At 40.0% G+C, this 22,523-nt stretch overlaps 1 protein-coding gene across 3 annotated transcripts in view; it reads left to right on the top strand.

The window, feature by feature from the left end:
- The first annotated feature begins 7,890 nt into the window (after window positions 1-7,890).
- Window positions 7,891-22,523, top strand: part of FLT3 (fms related receptor tyrosine kinase 3) — a 73,955-nt gene continuing 59,322 nt past the window's right edge. For 2 of the 3 annotated variants that reach the window (XM_047723015.1, XM_047723014.1), the window contains exon 1: window positions 7,891-8,052. In XM_047723015.1, the coding sequence (XP_047578971.1) occupies window positions 8,010-8,052 (43 nt within the window). In that variant the 5' untranslated portion in view covers window positions 7,891-8,009. The remainder of the gene's footprint in view (window positions 8,053-22,523) is intronic. The other variant, XM_047723012.1, reaches the window with a different exon arrangement.

The raw sequence follows: 22,523 nt of genomic DNA, 5'->3' as shown, positions 1-22,523 counted from the left end.
GTTCCGTTATGTTATATGATGCTGGTAATTGAATCATGCTGTTCTCCTTGAGCCCAATATTGCTTAACAGAGTGTTTATAAACTTCCAAGATTTTAGAATCAGACTTATGATTTTTTTTGGCTTCACTGAGAGTGATAAGAGAATGTAATGTTTGCTTTTGAGATTGATTTATGTAACTTGGTATATGATCGAGATTTCTCAAGTGCCAAAGAAGTCCAAAAAAAGATACCTTCTCTGCTTGTAGGATGTAAATGATTTGTTGATTATATATTGTTTGAGTCTTAGCATGCTTAATTGTCATTTGACACTCTGAGATAAGCCAAGGAGTCATTACATTGGATGCAACCATCTTCAATTCTTGTCTTCTTTTCATGAACTCCTTCCTTTGGCCTCTGGAATCCTCCATCTCTCCCTGCTTCCGTTTACCCTCTTAACAGACATCTTTAGAGTAGGAATAATAAACTATCAGATTGTTATTAGAATTAAATAAGATCACCATTATAAAGTGCTTAGTATAGTGTTTGGCAATTATACTGAGACATGATGGTTAAAAGCAGGACGATGGATGTGAGCCAGTCTGAATCCCAGTAGCCTCACACTAGGTGAAAGACCTTAGGTGTGCCACCTAACAGAGCTAGGCCTTGGATTTCTTTTGTTTGTTTGTTTGTTTTAAAGATTTTATTTTATTTCTTTCTTTATTTTTAAAGATTTTATTTATTTGACACACAGAGAGAGACAGAGAGCACAAGCAGGGGGAGTGGCAGGTAGAGGGAGAGGGAGAAGCAGACTCCCCGCTGAGCAGAAACCTGACACAGGGCTCCATCTCAGGACCCTGGGATCATAACCTGAGCCAAAGGCAGATATCCAACTGACTGAGCCACCCAGTGCCCCTAAAGATTTTATTTTTAAGTAATGTCACACCCAGTGTGGGGCCCAAACACACCACCCTGAGATCAGGAGTCGCATGCTCTCCCTGTTTGTTTGTATGTCTGTCTACCAAGTGAGCCAGCCAGGCACCCCTGAGCCTCGGATTTCTAACTGGAGAAACCAGTTCCATAGCACTCCAAAAAGCCACAAGTCAGAGATCACCAGTTTGCTTTTTGCCTTCCAGGCATTTGGGATATATATATATAATCTTTAAAAATCTAATACATGTTTGCACTATTTTGTATCCTTTTTTCCCCCAGATTTTATTATTTATTTATTTATTTATTTATTTATTTATTTATTTATTTATTCAGAGAGAGAGCATGAGGGAAAAAGATGGGGAGAGACAGAAGGAGAGAGAGAATCTCAAGCAGGCTCCCTGCTAAGCATGGAGCCTGATGGCAGGGCTTGATCCTACAACCTTGAGATCATGATCCCAGCCGAAACCAAGAGCTGGATGCTCAACCAACTGAGCCACCCAGGTGCCCGTTTTGTTTCCTTTCTAATGGAAATTTTTAGAGGCATAATTTTTAGTGCTGCCGAAGCGAGCACTAGAGGCATAATTTTTAATGGCTCTCATTTCTGTGTTAAAACAAGTTAAAAGTAACTCATGTTCTATTTCTTTGTAAAAGCAAAATATTAAATTACAATCTACCCACAGTTAATAACTAAGCTACAGAAGAATCATGTGGATTAATTTCTAGGTACCGATCTTGAAACCTATGTGTTATGGATGGAATTGTGCCTCCCCCTCACCTCTACAAGTGTTATTTTGGAGTCCATAATCTCTGTACTTTAGATCATGACCTTATATGGAGATAGGGTCTTTCCATAGGTACTCAGATTACAGTGTGCTCATTAGGTGGTCCTTAATCCAGTATGACTGGTGTGCTCATAAGAGAGGGGAAATTTTAGACACAGAGATAGACAGACACATACACACAGGGAGAATGCCACGCGAAGATGAAGATGGAGAACCGGGGCAATGTAGCAGAAGCCGAAGCATGCCAAGGATGGCCAGTAAACCACCAGAAGCTTGGAGTGAGGCATGAGACAGATTCTCCCACACAGCTCTCTGAAGGAACCAAACCTTACCTCACCTCCATCTTGAATTTCTAGCCTCCAGAACGGTGAAACAATAAATCTCTCTTGTTTAAGTCACTCAGTTTGTAGTACTATGTTACAGTAGACTTAACCAACCAATACATTATCTGCTGCCAAAAATTCTAAGGAAATGCTTGTTTTGAACTCCTCCTAGACACAGAACTGTCAGTTACCACACAATCCTTCAGTGGGAGTTTTGTGGTTCACCTGTGTGCCACTGAGTTTGTGTCTTGAAGAGAGTTTCCAGGGTTGGGCAAAATCGTTCATTCTAATTCAGGTGGGTTATGACAATAAGGAGCAGCTGGTGATGTCTAAGGGAGGACAGTTCTCTTCCACACATTTGGGGTGACTTAACTACGCCATTATTTCAAAATCTTTTCCCCTGCCAAATCTTTCTATTACAGAAAATTTCTAAGAAAAATATAATGGGCTTATTTAAGTATTGCTGGGATTCAATATTAGTCACACATGGTCAATTTTGATTTCCCCACTCAAACCTTCCCACATCAAATGATTTTGAAGAACATCTCAGACTTTATATCATTTTTCACAGCTGTATTGAGATCAAATTGATCTGCCCTATAGTTCACCTCTTTCACACGAAAGTGGTTTTTAGTATATTTACAGAATTGTGCAACCATCACCATAGTCTAATTTTAGAACATTTTCATCATCCCCAAAAGAAACTCTGTATTCAGTAGCTGTCATTCTCTATTCCTCTCTCAAGCTCTGCCTTTTATCTGTAAATACTTCATATGAGCTTCTAGAAAGGTAGGAACTATTTAAAAAATATGTAACAATTTTATGATATGTAAGCTTTTTAAAACAATAATATCAAAGATAAAAATCATGGTCAGGGGACGCCTAGGTGGCTCAGTTGGTTGGACGACTGCCTTCAGCTCAGGTCATGATCCCGGAGTTCCGGGATCGAGTCCCACATCGGGCTCCCAGCTCCACGGGGAGTCTGCTTCTCTCTCTGACCTTCTCCTTGCTCATGCTCTCTCTGTCTCTCTCTCTCAAATAAATAAATAAAAATCTTTAAAAAAAAATTATGGTCAGCTTTTCTTGACTACTTCACATTTTCAGTTTGCTTGAATTAGGATCCAAAGGAAATCCTTACATTGTACATTGCAATTGCTTGATGTATCTATTAGTTTTCTTTCCATCTATAGGTTTTCTCTGACCTTTTTTTCCTTACCAATTTTTACTGAAGAAAATAAGTTACTTGCTCTATAAAGTTTGCTAGGGTTCTGGGATTTTCTGATTGTATCCTTGTGTCATTATTTGCCATGTTCCACTATCTCTTGTATTTCCTATTCATTGGTAGCTGGATCTAGGATCTCAATCAGATTCAATGGTTTTTGCTTGTTTGGATACGACTACTTCATAGGTAGAAGTGTCGTGTCAATATTCCTTTTAAATTTCCTTTTATTGTGAAATACATAATACCTGCAGCAGTGTATAAAAATAGTTGCATAGTTTAAAAAATAATAAAACAGACACCCAGCATCCATTGCAGAGGTTAAAATAAAAGTATTGCTAGGTCCTCAGAAATACCCAGCCTGCCTTCTCGAATGAAATCTTCAATTAAATCCTTCTCCTCCCACCCCATTCTAGAGTTAAGCACTATCCTGATTTTTGCGATTATTCCTTCTCTTTCTTTATGCCCTTTATGAATATATTCCTAAAAAGGGGCGCCTGGGTGGCTCAGTGGGTTAAAGCCTCTGCCTTCAGCTCAGGTCGTGATCCCAGGGTCCTGGGATCGAGCCCCACATCGGGCTCTCTGCTCAGCAGGGAGCCTGCTTCCTCCTCTCTCTCTGCCTGCCTCTCTGCCTACCTGTGATCTCTCTCTGTCAAATAAGTAAATAAAAAAAAAAACCTTAAAAAAATTCCTAAAAAGATTATTGTTTGATTTTGCTTTTGGGTCTATCATTCCATGAATTGCTTAACTGTCCCCCGCCCCATGAGATTCATCCATGTTGTTTCAAATATCTGTGGTTCATTCATTTTCACCATTATATAGTATTTCATTATGTGAATATATGAGTTTATTCTTTTGTAGTGGTTATTTAGATGGTTCCCACTTTTTTGACATCACAAACAATAATGCTATGAACATTTTTGTGTATGTGTCCTGGTGCACGTGTGTAGAATTTCTCCAAAGTATATGCATTTGTTTATATATACTGGGGTGAAACTTTGGTGTATGGTATGCACACATTCAACTTAGTAAGTTATGTCAGATTATTTTCCAAAGTGTTTATACCAGTTTAGACTCCCACTAGCAATAGATGAGAGCTACCCATTGCTCTGAATTCTTTTTTTTTTTAAGATTTTATTTATTTATTTGACAGACAGAGATCACAAGTAGGCAGAGAGGCAGGCAGAGAAAGAGGAAGGGAAACAGGCTCCCTGCTGAGCAGAGAGCCCGATGCGGGGCTCGATCCCAGGACCCTGGGACCATGACCTGAGCTGAAGGCAGAGGCTTTAACCCACTGCATTGCTCTGAATTCTTGCTGATGCTTGGTATTGTCAGTTTTGCCAAGATGTAGGTTCAAGTTTGCTGTTAATAGAAATGTATAAAATTAGGGCTCCTGGCTGGTTCAGTCAGAAGAGCTGTAACTCTTGATCATGAGATCCTGGGGTCAAACCCCATGCTGGGTGTAAAGATTACTAAAACGTAAACACATAAGTAAACTTTTAAAAAAATGTGTAAAATTATACTCTCTAGTTGATATTTCAACTGGATTCACAAGAATCCTATTCAAATATTTCTTCTGCTTGTCCCTTATTTTCAGGAAAGTGTAAAGCTTTGATTTTAAAAATGATATGAAAGCACTTCACCTATAGGTTGTTATTGAAAATATACCATGATTTTTGAAGAGGGAGAGGGATATGTTTGTGTAATTTGAATGGCCACTTCTTCTAGCTATGTAGCACTAAGCATTATGGTGCTAAGCATCTACATGAACTATGTCCTTTGTAGAGCAAATGCAAGTCCCTCCATTCAACCCAGAAATAAACTTACTCATCTCTCTTTTGATTGATTCTTTAATCTCATTCCTCCTTGTTACTTCTTGCCCCTGTAGGAGCTTCTTTATATTGGGATTTATATCAGGAGATCTGGAATGAAAATTTCACAGTTGGCATGCATAACTAGCTGTGTGGTCTAAGGTTCTAGATAACGTAGGGCTAACTTCTCAGAGTGATGTAATGAGGACTAAATTAGGTCCCCTATGAGACATAACTCTTGGCATACTTAAAGAATGATAGGCATTATCTCACCTCCCAAAGGTTAGCCTATATTTCATACCTCAAAGTATTTCAGTCCATAAAATTTGAGTCCATAAAATTTGGTCTTTCTGGAATTATTTCAGTCCATAAAATTTGCTCTTTCTAGAATTATTTTCCCTCACCAATTTACAGGGAAAATTTCAGTCCATAAAATTTGCTCTTTCTGGAATTATTTTTCCCCACCAATTTACAGGGAAAATCAAGTGTGTGTAGAAGCCATTCCTAATTTCTCTTCTCTTTTTTTTTCCTGAAGGCATAGAAATTATTATTTTTATTAAATTTCAACTCTTGAGCACATTTTTAAAAGTATAACTAACATACAGTGTTATATTAGTTTCAGGTGTACAATATAGTAATTCAACAATTCTATACATTACTCAGTGCTTACTGGGAAAGAGTGCTTTCTATCCCCTTTATATATTTCATTCATCCTTCCCCCCACTTCCCCTCTGGTGACTACCAGTTTTCTCTCTATATTTATGAGTCTGGTTTTGTTTGTCTCTTTGCTTGTTTTGTTTCTTAAATTCCACGGATGAGTGAAATCATATGGTATTTGTCTTTCCCTATTTCACTCATTTGTTATTTGACTAATTTCCTTCCCTCTTACCACTTCTCATAGAGATTTTTGCCTTGTGCCCAAGATTCTTTGACAAAACATCATATCTTCATGATTTTGTGTTCTTGAACCTTTTTCCTCCCAAGCTGATATTCTACAGACTTGCAACCCTCAGTTTCTTTGAAAGCTTGTGATAATCAAGCTATAAATAAAAAGTAATGTGTTTGATCTTGGAAGTTAGGAGGATCACAGCCCATCTTTTTTCTCCTTACTAGCCTACTTCATTTCTTTTATCTCTTCATGCCTCACTTAACTCATGCCTCTTCCTCTAGTTCTTTGTTGGACCCAAGGTAGATGCTGACTATTTTTTTGAAACTATTAATTGTGATAAAATCCACCAAGATGATATTTGCTATTTTAGTAATTTTTAAGTGTACAGTTCAGTAGCCTTACGTACATGCAGATGGTTGTGCAACCAATCTCCAGAACCCTTTGCATCTTGCAAAACTGAAACTCTGTACCCATTAAACACCAACTCTCCATTCCCCCCTCTTCCCTCCCACTCATGGCAATCAGCATTCTACTTTCTGTCTCTATGAATTTGACGACTCTAGGTACCTCATACAAGTAGAATCATGTAGCGTTTGTCTTTTTGTGACTGGCTTAGTTCACTTAGCATGTCCTCAAAGTTCAACCATGTTGCAGCACCTATTAGAATTTCCTTATTTTTTCTAAAGTCTAGCTCATTGTACATATATACCACATTTGTTGGTCCATTCATCTGTAGATGGATATGTGGGTCGCCTCTACCTTTTGGCTATTATGACTAATGCTGCTATGAAAGTGGGTGTACAGATATGTCTTCATGACCTTCTTTCAGTTCTTTTGAGTATATACCCAGAAGTGGAACTGCTGGATCACACGGTAATTCTATTTTTACTTTTTTGAGAAACTGCCATACTGTTTTCCACAGTGGCGGCACCACGGTAGACACTTGTTTCCGTCATACCCTATGGGATAAAAATTATGGTGCTATAGACTACAGCTGAGGGAAAGGATCGTATGGCCAAGGATGAACACTGCCAATTACCATGCTTCTTTAGAAAATTATTTACGTAATTTAAGGCACGGCATTCCTAGAATTGGGATTTACCTGTAAACCATTTGGCCCGCTCCACTAATCTACAGATGAGTAAGCTGGGACTCTGAGAGGGCAAGCAGCTTGTGAGGTCAAGGGGCTAGTTAAAGAAAGACCCAGAACTAGCATCCAGGGCTTTCCAATCTTCAACTTACTGCAAAGAAAATAATTTTCAACTGGAGGTATATATTCGATGAAGAACAAGAATTATGGGATGGATAATTCAAGCCATCCTCTAGGATGTACTCTGTGTATTTTGCTTTTGTTTCCATGGCTGGTTTTTAGCCTCCCTACTTGCCTCGGTTGACATTGAAACCTAGCCTGCCTTCCTCATTGCCACTACAGAACGGGTCCTGAGCATCCTTGGAGATCGAGGGGGAGACAAAGAAAATCAGTCCGTTAATTAGGATCCACCGACCTCGAAATGCGACCCTCGGCTCTTCCGCGCGCCACCCAGGGCTGCGGTTGTGTGGCGCGGATTTCGCTGCCATCCCGGGACTTCAAAGACCCCCGCGCGCGAGGGGGACGGTTTTTGGCTCTCTGCTGTCCCCAACTCCGGGCTCCAAACGGGAGGGATCAGGGACTCCCCGGGGCAAGGCAGAGCCCTTGCCGCGTCCCCTCCCCCCAGCCACAGCAACGGAGCTCCGACCACTTCCCCAGCGGAACGGCGCCCGATCTCCCCCGCCACAATCGGGGAGCCCCGGGCGCCGCAGAGCGCGCCGGCTGCGGACCACGGTGGGCACGTGGGCTCGGCCGCAGCGCTGCGCCAGGCACCCGCTTCCCGGCTCGGCCCAACCTCTCGGCTCCCGCCTCGGCCTCTGCCGGTGCGGAGAGGGATCCTCCCCCCTTCCACTTTGCACCAGTCCGAGGGAATTTGCGGTCGGTGACGCGCATCCTTAAACGAGCCACCTGCAGCGCGGGGCGCGCCGCTCTGGGCGGCATCGCAGGGCTGGGCCGGTGCGGCCTGGGGACCCCGGGCTCCGGAGGCCATGCCGGCGTGGGCACGCCGTGGCGGCCGGCTGCCGCTGCTTGGTAAGGCCCCGCACGCCCGCTCGCCGCCCCCGCAGCCCCCGGCGTGGCCCTCGCCCCCACCCCGCCACTGTGGACCCGGGCGCGCGCCTCGGTCCCCGCCGCCTCGCTCCTCCCCGCGCTCGCTCTTCCCTCGCTCCCGCGCCCCTCCCCTCTTTCGCGCCCTCCCGGCTCGCCCCGAACTTGCCCGCGGCCTCTGCCTGCCCACCCCATGTCGTCCTGCCTCTTTTCTAAAGCCGCCGCTCCGGCTCGGCCCGCGTCCCGAACGGCGGCCGGGACTCCGCGGGCGGCCTCCCGACGCGCTGCCGGGGGCCAGGGCCGGGGCCGGAGTCGGGGCCGCGCCAGCCGCCTGCCCACCCCCACCTCCCCGCGCCGCGCCGCCGCCCGCTCGGTCTCCCGCGCGGGCTGTTGGGCCGTCCGCCCGAGGCCGCGGCCCCAAGGGTGGCCCCAGGTGGCTCGGGACCGCGCCTGGACCGACCCCGGAGACTCCCGGGTGGCGTCTTGGACTCTTCTTTTGAGGTTCTGATTTACGGAGTGAACTCTGAGGGGGAAAGGCGCCCGCGTTCTCCCCCAGAGCTAGTCATCCCGAGTAATGACCCCCCACCCCCGCCGCATTTCGGTGGGATCAACGAATAGCTACTTTGGAAATGTTATGCAAACAGGATTTACATATGAGAATACTAGCTGCCCCTTCTAACTCTACTCGATTTTTATCCTGGCATTAAACCCCAAGGGGGTTTTCAAGGACTCAGCTGACTGTTCCCAAATAATCTCCTGGATGGCATGGTCGGCGTAAGAGAGAGAGAGAAAATCCCCTTGAGATCCAGCTCATCGATTGGGAAAGATAAGAGGGTTGGTTTGAATTTAGGGTGAAGGAGACATTTGTGGGAGCCTAAGGAGCCCGGGAGCCTTGGGTCCCTGTCTAGTCCTGCAACCTTTGGACTGGCACTCACCGCCCCCGCCCCGCTGTCCCCCTCGGTCTCCATCCAGTGAGGGTGCCCGATGGTGTTTTCGCCAGCTCCAAAATTCGAGCATTCTAACTTGAAATCTTTGTGGTACATAGACGTGCAGGAATTAATTCCAATAGCTTTTGTTAAAAATAATTCAGAATTAGAGATTAAGAAATGTAACATAAGGGGTAGAAGAGTGGGAAAACAGACCTTTTCATTTCTTAAACATTTATCTTTGCTAATTGGTAAATATGTACATTTCAGATGTATCCTACAATATGTTTTCCAGTCTATTAATACAAAAAGCTGGCTCTGTTACGTACGACATTAAGTAGTAAGCGAATTTTTCAATAGCACACAGAGGCTTACAAAGATTCGTACTTGCAACTATATTTAAGCTGCACTGAATTCCTTTATATTTAGGAACAATCTCAGAAATTTCACATCTCTTTCCAGATTTTTCTAAATGAGGTATAATTTGCATACAGCAAATATGCACCCTTCTTAACAGTACAATTCCATTAGCTTTTATAGGTGTAGGTACCCACAGAACCTTGAATACAGATCGGGAACAATCCTAGCCCCACCCCCTCTCAGTCAATATCCCCTCAAAGGTAACGACCATTCAGACTTTTAATACCCTCCCTTTGCCTGTTTTTAGGCTTCATGTAAATCCAATCATCCTATGTGCTTTTTGATGTCTAGCTACTTTCACTCAACTTTGTGATTAGGAGATTCAGCCTTGGTCTCAGTAGCGATGTTGTTTTGTTTTTTTGTTTTTTTAAACTGCTGAGTACTATTCCTAAAATATCAATATACTATACAATTTATTTTTGCAGTCTGTTGTTGAAGAACATTTAGGTTATTTCCAATTTTGTTTAATTAGGGATGACACTGCTGTGAACATTGTTTTACATGTTTCTGGTGGACATAAACACTCATTTTTCTTAGGGTGCTACCCACCGGTAGAATTCCCAGATCATAGGGAAAGGCATAGATTCAGTTTTGGTAGAAACTGTCAGTTTTCCAAAGTGGCCCTACCAATTTACATTCCCTCTGGCAGCTTTTGGGAGTTCCAGACCCTCACATCTTTACCAATATTTGGTATTACACATTTTTCTTGAACAAAGGAGCAGAACGTGAGAAACTTCACGTGAGGACTTCATAATATTTAAAAACTTTAAATTCCTTGACTTCTAAGATGCTATCCCCATTTCCCTTATATTATCAGCTCTACCTCTCATGAAAAATGATGAAGCTTTCTAAGTAGGATTTAAAGAATGGGAATGTGCTCTCCACTGTTTCCACTGCATCATGTGCTGAGACTGGAGAAGAGGCGGGGGATTTTGATATTTCAATAAGTGTGATGCTATCTCTTTCATTCATGTTGGAAAATTCATAGAACCTTGAATTATACATTTTATTGTCATCCTCTGCCCTTGTTGCTTTTCTTGCTTTTTTTTTTGCCTTCTTGTGAACCTCTAGCCTGAGGAAGGAGTGATTCAGGAGGAGGTGGAGGGAAGGGACTGCTGGGCAAAGATAGGTTTGCATTAGATGGGACACCAGACCTGATGGCCTGATAATCAGGTCCCCTGATTCTAAAAGTCTAGTTCTAATTGTTGCTGTCATATAAGTTTAGATCGTCTATTCATGTCTTCTTAGGTCCGTCTCATAGACCCATAGTAAATTATCTCTGAGGTTGAGTTCTGGACTCTGTCTTCCATGAAAGGGTGGCTCCTCTTTTTATAACTATAAAGGCACTTTCAGGAACTCTTCATTATGAATCAAGATTTTGTCATTGTTGTTGTTGAAGTCTTCTATCGTTGAACTGCAAAACAATCAAGAGAGGAGATATTAAATGTGAAGGAGGAAGACATTACTTATATTCCAGAGAGGATTTAGGATAAGAAAGTTGAAAAGGAAGTGTGCATGAGAAAGAAAAACATTTTTTTATCTCATAAAATCTTATTGAACACATATTTCTGTGCTGGGCACAAGGGATACAAGGATGGAAGAGACTGAGGATAAAGGAACTTACATTTAATATCTAATTCTATTCTATGTAAGAAATGCATGGTGTTGGGAAGAAGGCATTTTCTAAGTGGTTCTTTGAGCAAAGCTTATCAACCTCACTTTACCCCCAGAGAGCATCTCTCTCCCTTGCGAAGCCCACAGGAAGGTTCAGTGCTAACACTTTCTACAGTATTTTTTGTTCCTGTCATCTTGTCGCTCTTCAGTGAAACTCAGTAAGCAGTGTAACAAGAGCCCTTAACGTCCAATGTTCAAGCTCACAAGTTTGCCAGCTCCCCAGACACCCACCAGATACTGCCTTTATCTTTGGGTAAAGATTCTGATTTGACAAAAAGCAAATAACCTCAAAAGTATTATATCATATCATTTTTCTTTATGTTGAAAAGACCTTGCGGAGACAGGAGTAAGAATTTGGAGGGGGGAATATGAGGGATTGAAAATTAGCTTAACTTGCTTTATAATTTGCATATCTTGGTCTAGCCCCCCTGCTCTATCCTTCATTCACTCTGAAATAACACACTCTTGTGAATCTCACTATAGGTGGTTTGTCTAGGTAGAGCTTCTTGGTTTTCGTCAGGTCACATTGTGATCTTCAGATTTTTCCATGACTTCCAGAAGATCCTTTGCCACTGATTAGTTAGGTAGACATAGTTATGTGGCCAAAGGATTTTTGGTCTTTTGGAGGGGGGTGCACTTTATATGAGCTATGAGCTTTATACATAGGTGACTTACTTACATTTGGTTGCTACCTTCTATGGCCATACCATCAGTGGTCCTCAAGGGATAAAAGCTTTTGTAGAACTCATGGATGGTCGTTAATTTGTATCATGCAGTTCTGGTCTATGGGTACCAACACATGTGGAGGAAATTTAAAAATAATATAAAGTACACACACAGTGTTCTTTTGTGGCTAGAGGAATTGCATAAGATCCTAAAAGAGGAACTATTGTTATTTTTTAGGTTTAAACAGTAAAATATTTTTTTTCACTGCTGTCATTATAAGTCAAATGGTAATTATTTACAGTCTACACTAAAACAGGATATTGTCATTATTTATACAAACTGTTATGTTTGGATTAGAAGATGTTCACTGAACTCTGTTTTCAAATGCTTTGCTACTTGAGTTAGGATTTTCCTAATGGTAGGGATTCTGTTCTTGGAGGCAATGCAGATAGATATATTAGGACTAACAAGACAGTTAGGAAACATGTGCTCTTTCCTCTGGCAGAGAAATTCTCAGCACTTAAGTTCCTCATTTGTAAAAAGGAGATAAGCAGTATCTTACTCCTTCATCAGATAATTCCTGTAAAGTACAGCTGCATTCTTTGTTAGGCAGGTGCTTTGCAGAAAGGGAAGTATATAATGTCTTAAGAAATCATCAGGATTTAGAGTCACAGACAGGAGTTTCCTCCTTCCCTTCTTAGACATTTTTGAGTACTGCCTTTATCTAGGACTTGTATAAGTCCCCCATAATACTGGTTTCTGCCCTCAAAGAGCCCACAGTCTAATGTTGGGGGTGTTGGCAGGAAAAAATCCAGCATACAAAAGGGAAATTGCAGTGCAAGTTTGGAAATATGCACAGACTGATCCTGTAACCCAGATGGAGAAAGTAAGGCAAGGCTTCCAAGCAGAAGTCATGCCAGAGCCGGGACTAGAAAGGTAAGGAAGAGTTGACAGGGGAAGGGAAGGAAGACATTCCAGGCCAATTGGACAGCAAAGGAAAGGTCCAGAGGTAAGAAACACGCAGTGGATGGAAAAGTAGAGTTCCTTTCTAGGTGGCTGAGACACAATGTACAAGGCTTCTGGAACAGAGTGATTCTCATTTGAAAGGTTGTGATTCAGAAAATTACTTGAAGACTGTTCAGTGGACATCTTTCAAAAAACATTCTGGGTTGTCAGAGGCTCCGTGTCTAATGTTTAAGGAGTGTTTTGGTGATGTGATGAGGGGCTCGGACTTCATCATGTACAACAGGAGTTTCTGAATGGAATTCAGTTATCCATGTATTCCTCGGGGGTGTGCGTACGTGTGTGTGTGTGTGTGTGTGTGTGTGTGTGTGTGTGTGTGTGTTGGAGACAGGGTTTATTGCATTCATCAGATTTTCCAAGGGGTCCGACTTAAGAAAGAGTAAGCACCATTGCTGTGGGTCGTTGAAGGGTTTTAAGCAGAGGAGGGGGCATGCTTTGATGAAAATTTTAGAAAGACATTTTTTTTTAAGAGATTGTATTGATTTATTTGATAGAGAGAGACCAGCGAGAGAGGGAACACAAGCAGGGTGAGTAGGAGAGGGAGAAGCAGGCTTCTGCTGAGCAGGGAGCCCGATGTGGGGCTCGATTCAAGGACCCTGGGATCATGAGACTGAGCCACCCAGGCGCCCCTAGAAAGAAATTTCTGTAGAGAGGATGGATGTCAGGCTGACAGGTGCGCGGCAGGGAGGCCAGCTAGGAAGTTGTGGGCAGTCACCCAGGCCAGAAATCACTAGAGCTTGAATTGGGGCAATGGTAACAGAGACGCAGAGCTGCACACTGATTTGGGAATTACCAAGAGGTTAAAATGTCAAGGCTTGGCAATGGCCTGGCTGATGGGAAATGAGGGATGTGGAGGAGTCAAAGATGGCTTCTGGGTTTCTGGCTTCGAAAACAGTAGCCCTGTTGTCACTCACTGAGAGGGAAGAGAAAGGAGAGAGTAAATTTAGGAAGGAAAAAAACTTCAGTCTGAATTGAAGGTTCCTGGGACTCCCAGATATGTAGTGATACACACCAGGAGTACGATTTCAAAACTCATGAGCAAACAGATGACAGTTAAAATCATGAGAATTTTCAGGAAAAAAGAGCAGAGAATGAGTAGAGGGGACGAGACTTTAAAGCTACCCAGTTGTAAGGGAAAGCACTCCTGTATGTCTCTCCCTCTCCAGTAACAGCACTGAACATTTCTGGCCACCAAAAAGGTGTGTGCGTGTGTGTTGTGTGTGTATGTGTGTCTTGCAGTGGGTGTTTCCCACACCAAGCAACTCTCAGACGCCAGCTGATGTCCTATAATGTCACTCAATTCTGACACTATCTACCAGGAGACAGCCGTGGTTTTCATGACACACCCCCTACCCTGGGTTTGATTAATTTGCAACAGTAGCTCACAGAACTTAGAAAAGCATTTTATTTACTAGATTACTAATTTATTAAAAAAAAAAAAAAAGGATCTAACTCAGGAGCAGCCAGAAAGAAGCCAGGCATAGAGCAAGGTGTGTGGGAAGGGGGCTGGGCTTCCACATCCTCTCCAGGAAGCCTCTCTCCGGCAGATCCATATGCTCTCCAGCCCGGAAGCTCATCACACTTCCAGTCCAGGAATATTTATGGAGTTTAATCAGTAGCTCCCCTTCTTCCCAGAGGTTAGTAGAAAGGGCTGAAAGCTCCCACCCTCTGATCACTTGGTCTTTCTGGCTATTAGCCCCATTCTGAGGCCATCTAGGGACCCCACCCAAAGTCACCTCATTACCTGCAACTCCAGTGTGCTCAAAAGGGCCCACCATGGATAACAAGACACTCGTGTCACTCGGGAAATTTCAAGGGTTTTAGGAGCTTTGTGCCAGGAACCAGGACTGGTCATATATATTTATTATACCACACCAGTCCAATCTACTGCCCTCTTTTACCAGGTGAGGGAAATGGGGTCCAGAAAGGTTAAAGAACTTGCTGAAATTCAAAGTCATCCAAGTGGGTAACTCTCAGAAGAGGGGCTGGGAACTCAAACCTTTTAAGTCTTCGCCAGCTCTGTGTTTCCCGGGAGACTCATGTTGGAGAACCTGAAAATGAGGTGAGCTGACATGCTCTGATTTGTTTTATAATGTCTAAATCCATCACCCTTTCAGTGGAGGAGATTTTAGTTGTACCTGAAATTTTATTTTTGATTGGTGCTACATTTTTTTTTCACTTACCCCCACCCTCACCCCAGCCCTGTCTCTTTAAAGCACACCACTTTTCCAATTCCAAAGTTGTCCTCATTGCTTAGACTGCATTTGGAACTGGACTCTGGGAAGTGCTACTAGGGTTTGTGAATGGATTCTCTCATGAAGAACCTTAATCTCAGTGGTGGCAAATTCTTCCTTTGGCTTTTTAAAAACTGAGGTCTATTAAGGTACGATTTTCCTAGTGCAAATTTTACCCTTTTTAGTGCATGGTTCCCTGAGCTTAACCAACACCTATCATCATATAACTAGCACTACTATTAAGATATAGAACATTTCCATTCCCCCCAAAGCTTCTTTTATTCTTCTTTATAGTTAATCAACCCCAATACCCACCTCCAACCTCTGGTGACTAATAATTTCTTTTCTGTCCCTATAATTTTTCCTTTTCCAGAATGTCATGTAAATGAAGTTTTGTAATATCTAGACTTTTGAGTCTGTTTCTTTCCCACAGCCTAATTCTTTGAGATTTATCCATGTTACGTGTATCAGTACTCAAAAGCCAAAAGTCCATCAAGTACCTTTGAAGATCTATTTACCTTTATTAAGTGCTTCATGAACTGGACAGTTCCCATCTAGCAAGTAGAGGGGAGCTCTGTACAAAACAGAAGGATTTTATAGACAAACATGGGCTGGGACCTTTAGCAAAAGAAAAGATTGCTTCTGACAAGGTCACCTTCCTTTAGGGAGATAGACAGGGTGTCTTGTTAGGTGGATTACTTTGTCTTTCTTTGGGGGATGGAGAGGGCCCTTGTGACAGATGAACTCGTGGAAGCTCACCAGAAAATTTCTGACTGGTTAGTTAAGACTGTATTCTAGGTAAGGTTGAAATTGCCATTAGGTTAGGTATTAAGCCCTGGTTTGGTGACTTGGCCATAGCATGAATAACTCTGTTTTGGGCTTCTGTTGCTTTTTTTTTTTTTAAACAGTACTTTTTTTCCATTCTATTGCTGAATAGTATTTCATTGTTGGATGTGCCACAGTTGGTTTATCCATTGACCAGATGAAGTTCATATGTTTGCTTCTAGTTTCTGGCAGCTATCATTAAAGCTGCTATAAATAGTTAAATATAAGTTTTGGTGTGAGCTTAGGTTTTAATTTCTCTTGGGTAAACACTGAAAAGTGGCAGTGTATTGCTGGAATGTATGCTCAATGAATGTACAACTTTATGAGAAACTGCCAGTTTCTCAAAGTAGTTGAACCAATTTCCATTCCTACTGACAGTGTACAAGAGTTGCAGTTGTTCAACATCATTGTCATCACTTGGTATGGTCAGTTTTTTGTCTTTGATTTTTAACCCTTCTCTTAGGTGTGTAGCAATATGTCATGGTGGTTTTAATTTGCATTTCCCTAATGACTAATGATGTTGGTCATATTTCTGTGTGTTTAATTGTCACCCTATATTATGTTTGGTGAAGTGTTTCCTAAGATCTTTTGCCTATTTTTAATCAGGTTGTTTGTTTTGAAGATATTTTTTCTCCGGTCTGTGGCTTCAGTTTTCATTTTTTTAAGAGCACTTCCTTTGGGGAGCAGAAGTTATTAGTTTTGATGACATCCACTCACGGAAAAAAATAGCCCTAGAATAAACACTGCTCTAGTCCTACCTAATTGAGTTTAAAGAAAGACCTGAAAGGAAAAGTGTTTCATGAACTTAACTAGATCCCATAAAAATGTTCAAAAATATGTAAACAAATACAGAAACATCTGATATGAGGTGAAAGTTACAATTCCTGGTTTCCACTTACAAACTAATAGACAAACAAAGGATTAAAAATTCAACCCACAGAGAAAAATCAGCCATCCAAAAGGGACCCAGAAATGACATAGAATATAAAATTAGTAGACAAGAGCATTAAAATAGTTCTACATAGTTCTGAAACTAGAGGAAAGATTATACATGTTAAGCAGGGACACAGTAAATATTTTAAAAAATCACATAAATTGAACTTCTTGAGATGAAAATTGCAATTAACTGGAAGGAGTTGACAGCAGATTGACTGCGGAAGAAAAGATTGGTGAACTTGAAGACAGCAATAGAAACAATCCAAAATGAACAGAAAAGACAAAATAAAATGAACAAAGAATCAGTGAGAACTGCAGTTGGTCAAATAGATGTGTAAGTCTACTGTCAGAATGTACCTTTTTTTCCTGGATGCTTTCAAGAGTTTCTCTTTATCATTGGCTTTAAACAATTTGATTATAATGCACTTTTGTAGGTTTTTTTTGTTTTTGTTTTTGTTTTTCCTGAGTCATGTATTTGGGTTTTTTTGGGCTTCTTAGATCTGTGGGTTTATAATTTACATTCAGATTTGGACATTTTCTCCATTACTTCATCAACTATTTTTTCTGACCTCCTTTCCCCTGTTCTTTCCAATGACATGTATATTTGACCTCCGAAAGTGAGTAAAATAGAAGACTTTTTTTATTGTTTAAACTCCTTTGAAAGATAATTGACTCTTTAAGGCAAAATAATAACAATGACTTGTTGGGTGTATAATTTATGTCGAAGTGCAATGTGTGAGAGCAATAACACAAAACTTAGGAGGGGTGAAATTGAAATACACTGTTGTAAGATCCTTATATTTTATATGAGGTGATATAGCAGCACTTGAAAAACTGCATTAAGATAAAGATGTATACTATAAACCTTAAAGCAAGTGCTAAAATAACAAAACAAAACATTATGGCTAATAATCCAAGAAATGGGATTACGTAGAATCATAAAATATTCTCACTTACTCCCAAAGGAGGCAGAAAAAGAGGACAGGGGTGAAAAAGAACAGATGGATCAAATAAAAAACAATATGATTAATTTAAACCTAGGTATGTCAATAATTTCATTAAATTTAAATAATCTACACATCAGAATTGAAAAGCAGAGGTTGTCAGACTTGGTTTAAAAAAAAAAAAAAAAAAAAGCAAGTCCCAACTATATGATACATAAATAAAGCCAACCTTGGATAGGAAGACACAAAAATGTTAAAAGTAAAAGGATGTAGAAGAGGAAATCCCATGCCAACACTAATCAAAAGCTGGAGAGGATGAATAACAAAGTATATTTTAGAGCAAAGAATATTGGTAGGAGCAGAAAGTCATGTCATAATGCTATAGGACTTGGATCATCAAAAGGACATAAAAATCATAAATATTTATGCATCTAATAGCAGAGTTTGAAAATGCATGGATCAAAATCTGATTGAACTGTCAAGAGAAATGGACAAATCCACAATTATATTCAGAGTTCAGCACTCTTTCCAGTTATGGAAAGTCTTTATAGAAGACTTAAACAACAATGTCAACCAACTTAATCTAATTTACATTTATAGAATATCCCACTCAAAATATTCCACTTTTCAAGCACACACAATATACTTACCAAGCTAGGCTATATTCTGGACCATCAGATGAGCTTCAGTAAATTTTAAAGGATTAAAGACATACAAAATATATACTGTGACTTCACTATAATTAAATTAGAAATTGCTAGCAGAAAAATATATGGGAAGTCCTCAAATATTTGGAAACCAAAGAACACATTTCTAAATAATCTGTGGATCAAAGAAGTAACCAAAAGATAGATGAGAATGTATATTGAACTGAGTAAAAGTGAAATGCAATATATTAGAATTTGTGGGATGTTCCTAAAGTGGTACTTAAGAGGAAATTTATAGCACTAAATTATTAATTATTAAATGGTTAATAGCCTTAAATTATAACACAAATTCAAACTAATGAACTGGATTTCAAGCATAAGCAAAATGAGGGAAATTAACAAATTAAAACCCATGTAAACAAAAGAAACAAACATGATGAAAGTGAAAAATCAATAAAATAGGGAAAAAAGGAGGTAAATGCAACCAAGATCAATAAAAGATCAGTAATATTGCTAGACTTCTAACCAAATTGATCAGGAAAAAGAGAGAAGACACAAATTTCCAAAATCAGGAATAACAGAGACAACATCACTACAGAATCTATAGATACTAAAAGGATAATATAGTAATATTATTAACAACTTAATGCCTATAGTTTGACAACTTCCATTTAAAGGAAAAATAATCCTTGAAACATACATACTACTAATTCATTCAAGGAAAATTGATAACATAAACAATGCTATACCTGTTAAAGATACTGAATTTGTAGTTAAAAATATTCCCATAATGAAAACTACTGGGGCAGAATCCACCAAATATTTAAAGAGGAAATAATACCAAATCTGTACAAACTTTTTCAGAAAATTTTAGAGAAGATAATGCTTCTCACCTCATTCTATGAGGCCAGCTGTACTCTGATACCAAAACCAAAGATATTAGAAGGAAAAACAAAAATAAACCTACAGACCAATAATTACCATGAGTATAAATGCAAAAATTCTTAGCAATCCTTTAACAAGTTGAATTCTACCATATATAAAAAAGATAACACATCATATTCAGCTGGTTTATTTCAGGAAGGCAAGGTTGGTTAACATTTGCAAATGAATCAATGAATCACCATATTCACAAAATAAAAAAGAAAAGCCACTAGAAAAACAAAAACAAACTACATAATTATCTCAATAGATACAAAAAATACATTTGACCAAATAAAACATACATTCCTAATAAAATTTCCCAACAACTTAGGAATAGAAGTGGTCCTCTTCCAATTAAGTAACAGCATCTGTAAAAAACCTTTAGCAAACATCATACTTTTAATATTAAGTGGCTGAATATTTTCTACTAAGATCAGAAATAAGGCAAGGGTGACTATTCTCACTACTTCTCTTCAACATTGTACTGGAGATTCTAACCAGTATAATAAGGCAAGAAAAATAAATTAAAGACACCCAGATTGGAAAAGAAGAAGTAAAATTGTCTTTATTTTGCAAACAACGTGATCATTTATGTATAAAATCCTATGAAACTTACAAAGAAGTTACTACAACTAATAAGTAAGTTCTATAAGTTTGTAGGACAGAAGATTAGTGTAGAATTTCAATTTTGTTTCTATAACTAAGAATCAGAATTTGAAGTAAAAATGTCCAGAAAGATGAAATACGGATAAAGGTAAGATCAGCACATTGAAAACTATAAAACTATAAACTATAAAAAATTGCTAAGAGAAATGAAAGATCTAAATAGAGATGTACCATATATATATGTATTGTAAGACTCAGTATTGTTAAAATGTCAGTTTTACTCAGTTGTCCCAGTGATTCAATATAATTTCTATCAAAATCCCTGCAGACCTTTTTGCAGATTTTGACGGGCTGATTCTAAACTTAATATGAAAATGAAAGAGACCTACAATACCCAAAACAACTTGGAAAAGAACAAAGTTGGAAAACTTATCATCTTGATTTCAAGGCTTATTATAGAGCAATAATCTATACGATGTGGAATCAGAATCCAGATAGACAAATAGATCAATGGAAAAGTATAACGACTTCAGAAATTAGAATATGCAGTCAGTCATTTTTGATGAAGGTATAGAAGTAATTCAGTGGAGAAATCAAACTCTTTCAATGAATGGTACTATAACAATTGAATATTCCCACGTAAATATAATCATATGAAAAGTTTTGATCCATAGTCATACCATTTAAAAAGTCTACACAGAATGGATCATAGACCTAAATATGAAACTAAAATGTACATTTAAAACCTGAAACTATGAAACTAGGAAAAAACCTTTACAACCTTACATGGAGCAAAGATTTTTTGGATACAAAACCAAAAGCATGGTCCATAAAAGAAGGAATGATAAATTGAACATCTTTAAGATGAAGAATTTCAAGTCTACAAAAGACAAGCCACAGATTGGCAGAAAATATTTGTCAATTACATATTCTATAAGGACTTGTATCCAGAATATATTTTTAAAAAGAAGTTTCAAAACTTGAAGATGGCCATATAAAAGTTTCCTGAACTCACTTTCTCCCATGGACTCACCAAATCTACGGCTACACATGGAACAATTTCTCTGAAAGAAATCCAGAAACTAGCTGAGTGACTCTTACACATCACACAAATGAGGAAAAAACCCACACTAGAATGGGTGGAAAAGGCAGAGACACATGTCAATCTCACGAGAACCCAATCCCCAACATAGCAATACACAAACCAGAAGGAACTCACAACTCTCAGCTTCTCCCTAACGAATGAAGGGTTTGGACCCAACATCTAGCATTCCTATCATTAAGACTTACACTTGAGGGACAGACTCCCAAAACAAATGGCTCTGAAAACCTATAGGGGGCCTGCATCTATGAGACCAGCCAGATTGGAGCAAACAAAGAAACAGTTCTTTGGGCCTGGGAGGACTCCCTGTGGTCATACCCCTAGAGCTCAGTGCAGAAGCAACAACCCAAATGCACATCTCCCAGTCTTTCCCTTAAAGAGACCTGTTTGCAGCCTGAGGGCTAGGCTTCCAGTTTAACATACATCTAGGAACTGACTGTGATCCTGCCCAAAACTGGGGAGGCAAGCACCATCTCCACTTTTTCCTCTGTTAGTATCTTCCTGAAAGGAGCATGTGCACATGTTTGGAGCCCTGGATTTTGTGGGTGCGGCCTAGAAGACTCACCCCTTAACTGCCTGTTGCTGGTTCAGCAGAGCTTGTATTGAAGGGTCCCCCAAGACTTTAGCAAACAAAGAAACAGTTCCTAAGTGGCTATGCCCCAGGGCTCTGTGCAAAGGGAGCAGACGGAAACTTCCAGCTCTTGTCTTTTCCTGAAAGAGGTCGATTTGCCTACTTGAAAAACTGTTGCTTGAGAGTCTGGCTTCCAACCACTCTTCATCTAGGTGCTGACTGAGATCCTCCCCTTTGAGGCACTCACAGATCTTGGCATACCTTTACTATTAAGAGCCAGTAAAGGGGCACCTGGGTGGCTCAGTGGGTTAAAGCCTCTGCCTTCAGTTCAGATCATGATCCCAGGCTCTCTGCTCAGCGGGGAGCCTGCTTCCCCCTCTCTCTCTGCCTGCTTCTCTGCCCACTTGTGATCTCTGTCTGTCAAATAAATAAATAAAATCTTAAAAAAAAAAAAAAAGAGCCAGTAAAAACAAAAAAGGTGGCTTGGACAATTACAACAGTTTGAGAGGCAACCAAGGTCTTAGCCTGGACTGAATGACAAGGTTTATCTCCTACATGAGATCATTCTGTGAATATTGGAAGAGGTAGCTGTTTTCTCCAGTGCATAGAAACCAACACAGAGAGGAAAGAAAAGTTAAGAGGAATATGTTCCAAACAAAAGAATGAGATAAAACTCCAGAAACAAACCTTGGTGATTCACAAAGATAAATTGTTTACCTATTAAGAGTTTAAATTAATGATGTGCTATGGTGAGTGCTGTGAAGTGTGTAAACCTGGCGATTCACAGATCTGTACCCCTGGGGATAAAAATATATTATATGTTTATAAAAAATAAATAAATAAATAAATAAATAATAAAAAATTTTTAAAAAAGAGTTTAAATTAGTGGTCATAGTGGCTTCACAGAAATACAGACGATCATAAGACTACTATGAAGACTTATATGCCAACAAATTGG

Source organism: Lutra lutra, chromosome 3 (genome assembly GCF_902655055.1).
Source record: "Lutra lutra chromosome 3, mLutLut1.2, whole genome shotgun sequence".
NCBI lineage: Eukaryota > Metazoa > Chordata > Mammalia > Carnivora > Mustelidae > Lutra > Lutra lutra.
This window is presented reverse-complemented; position numbering and strand designations above follow the sequence as displayed.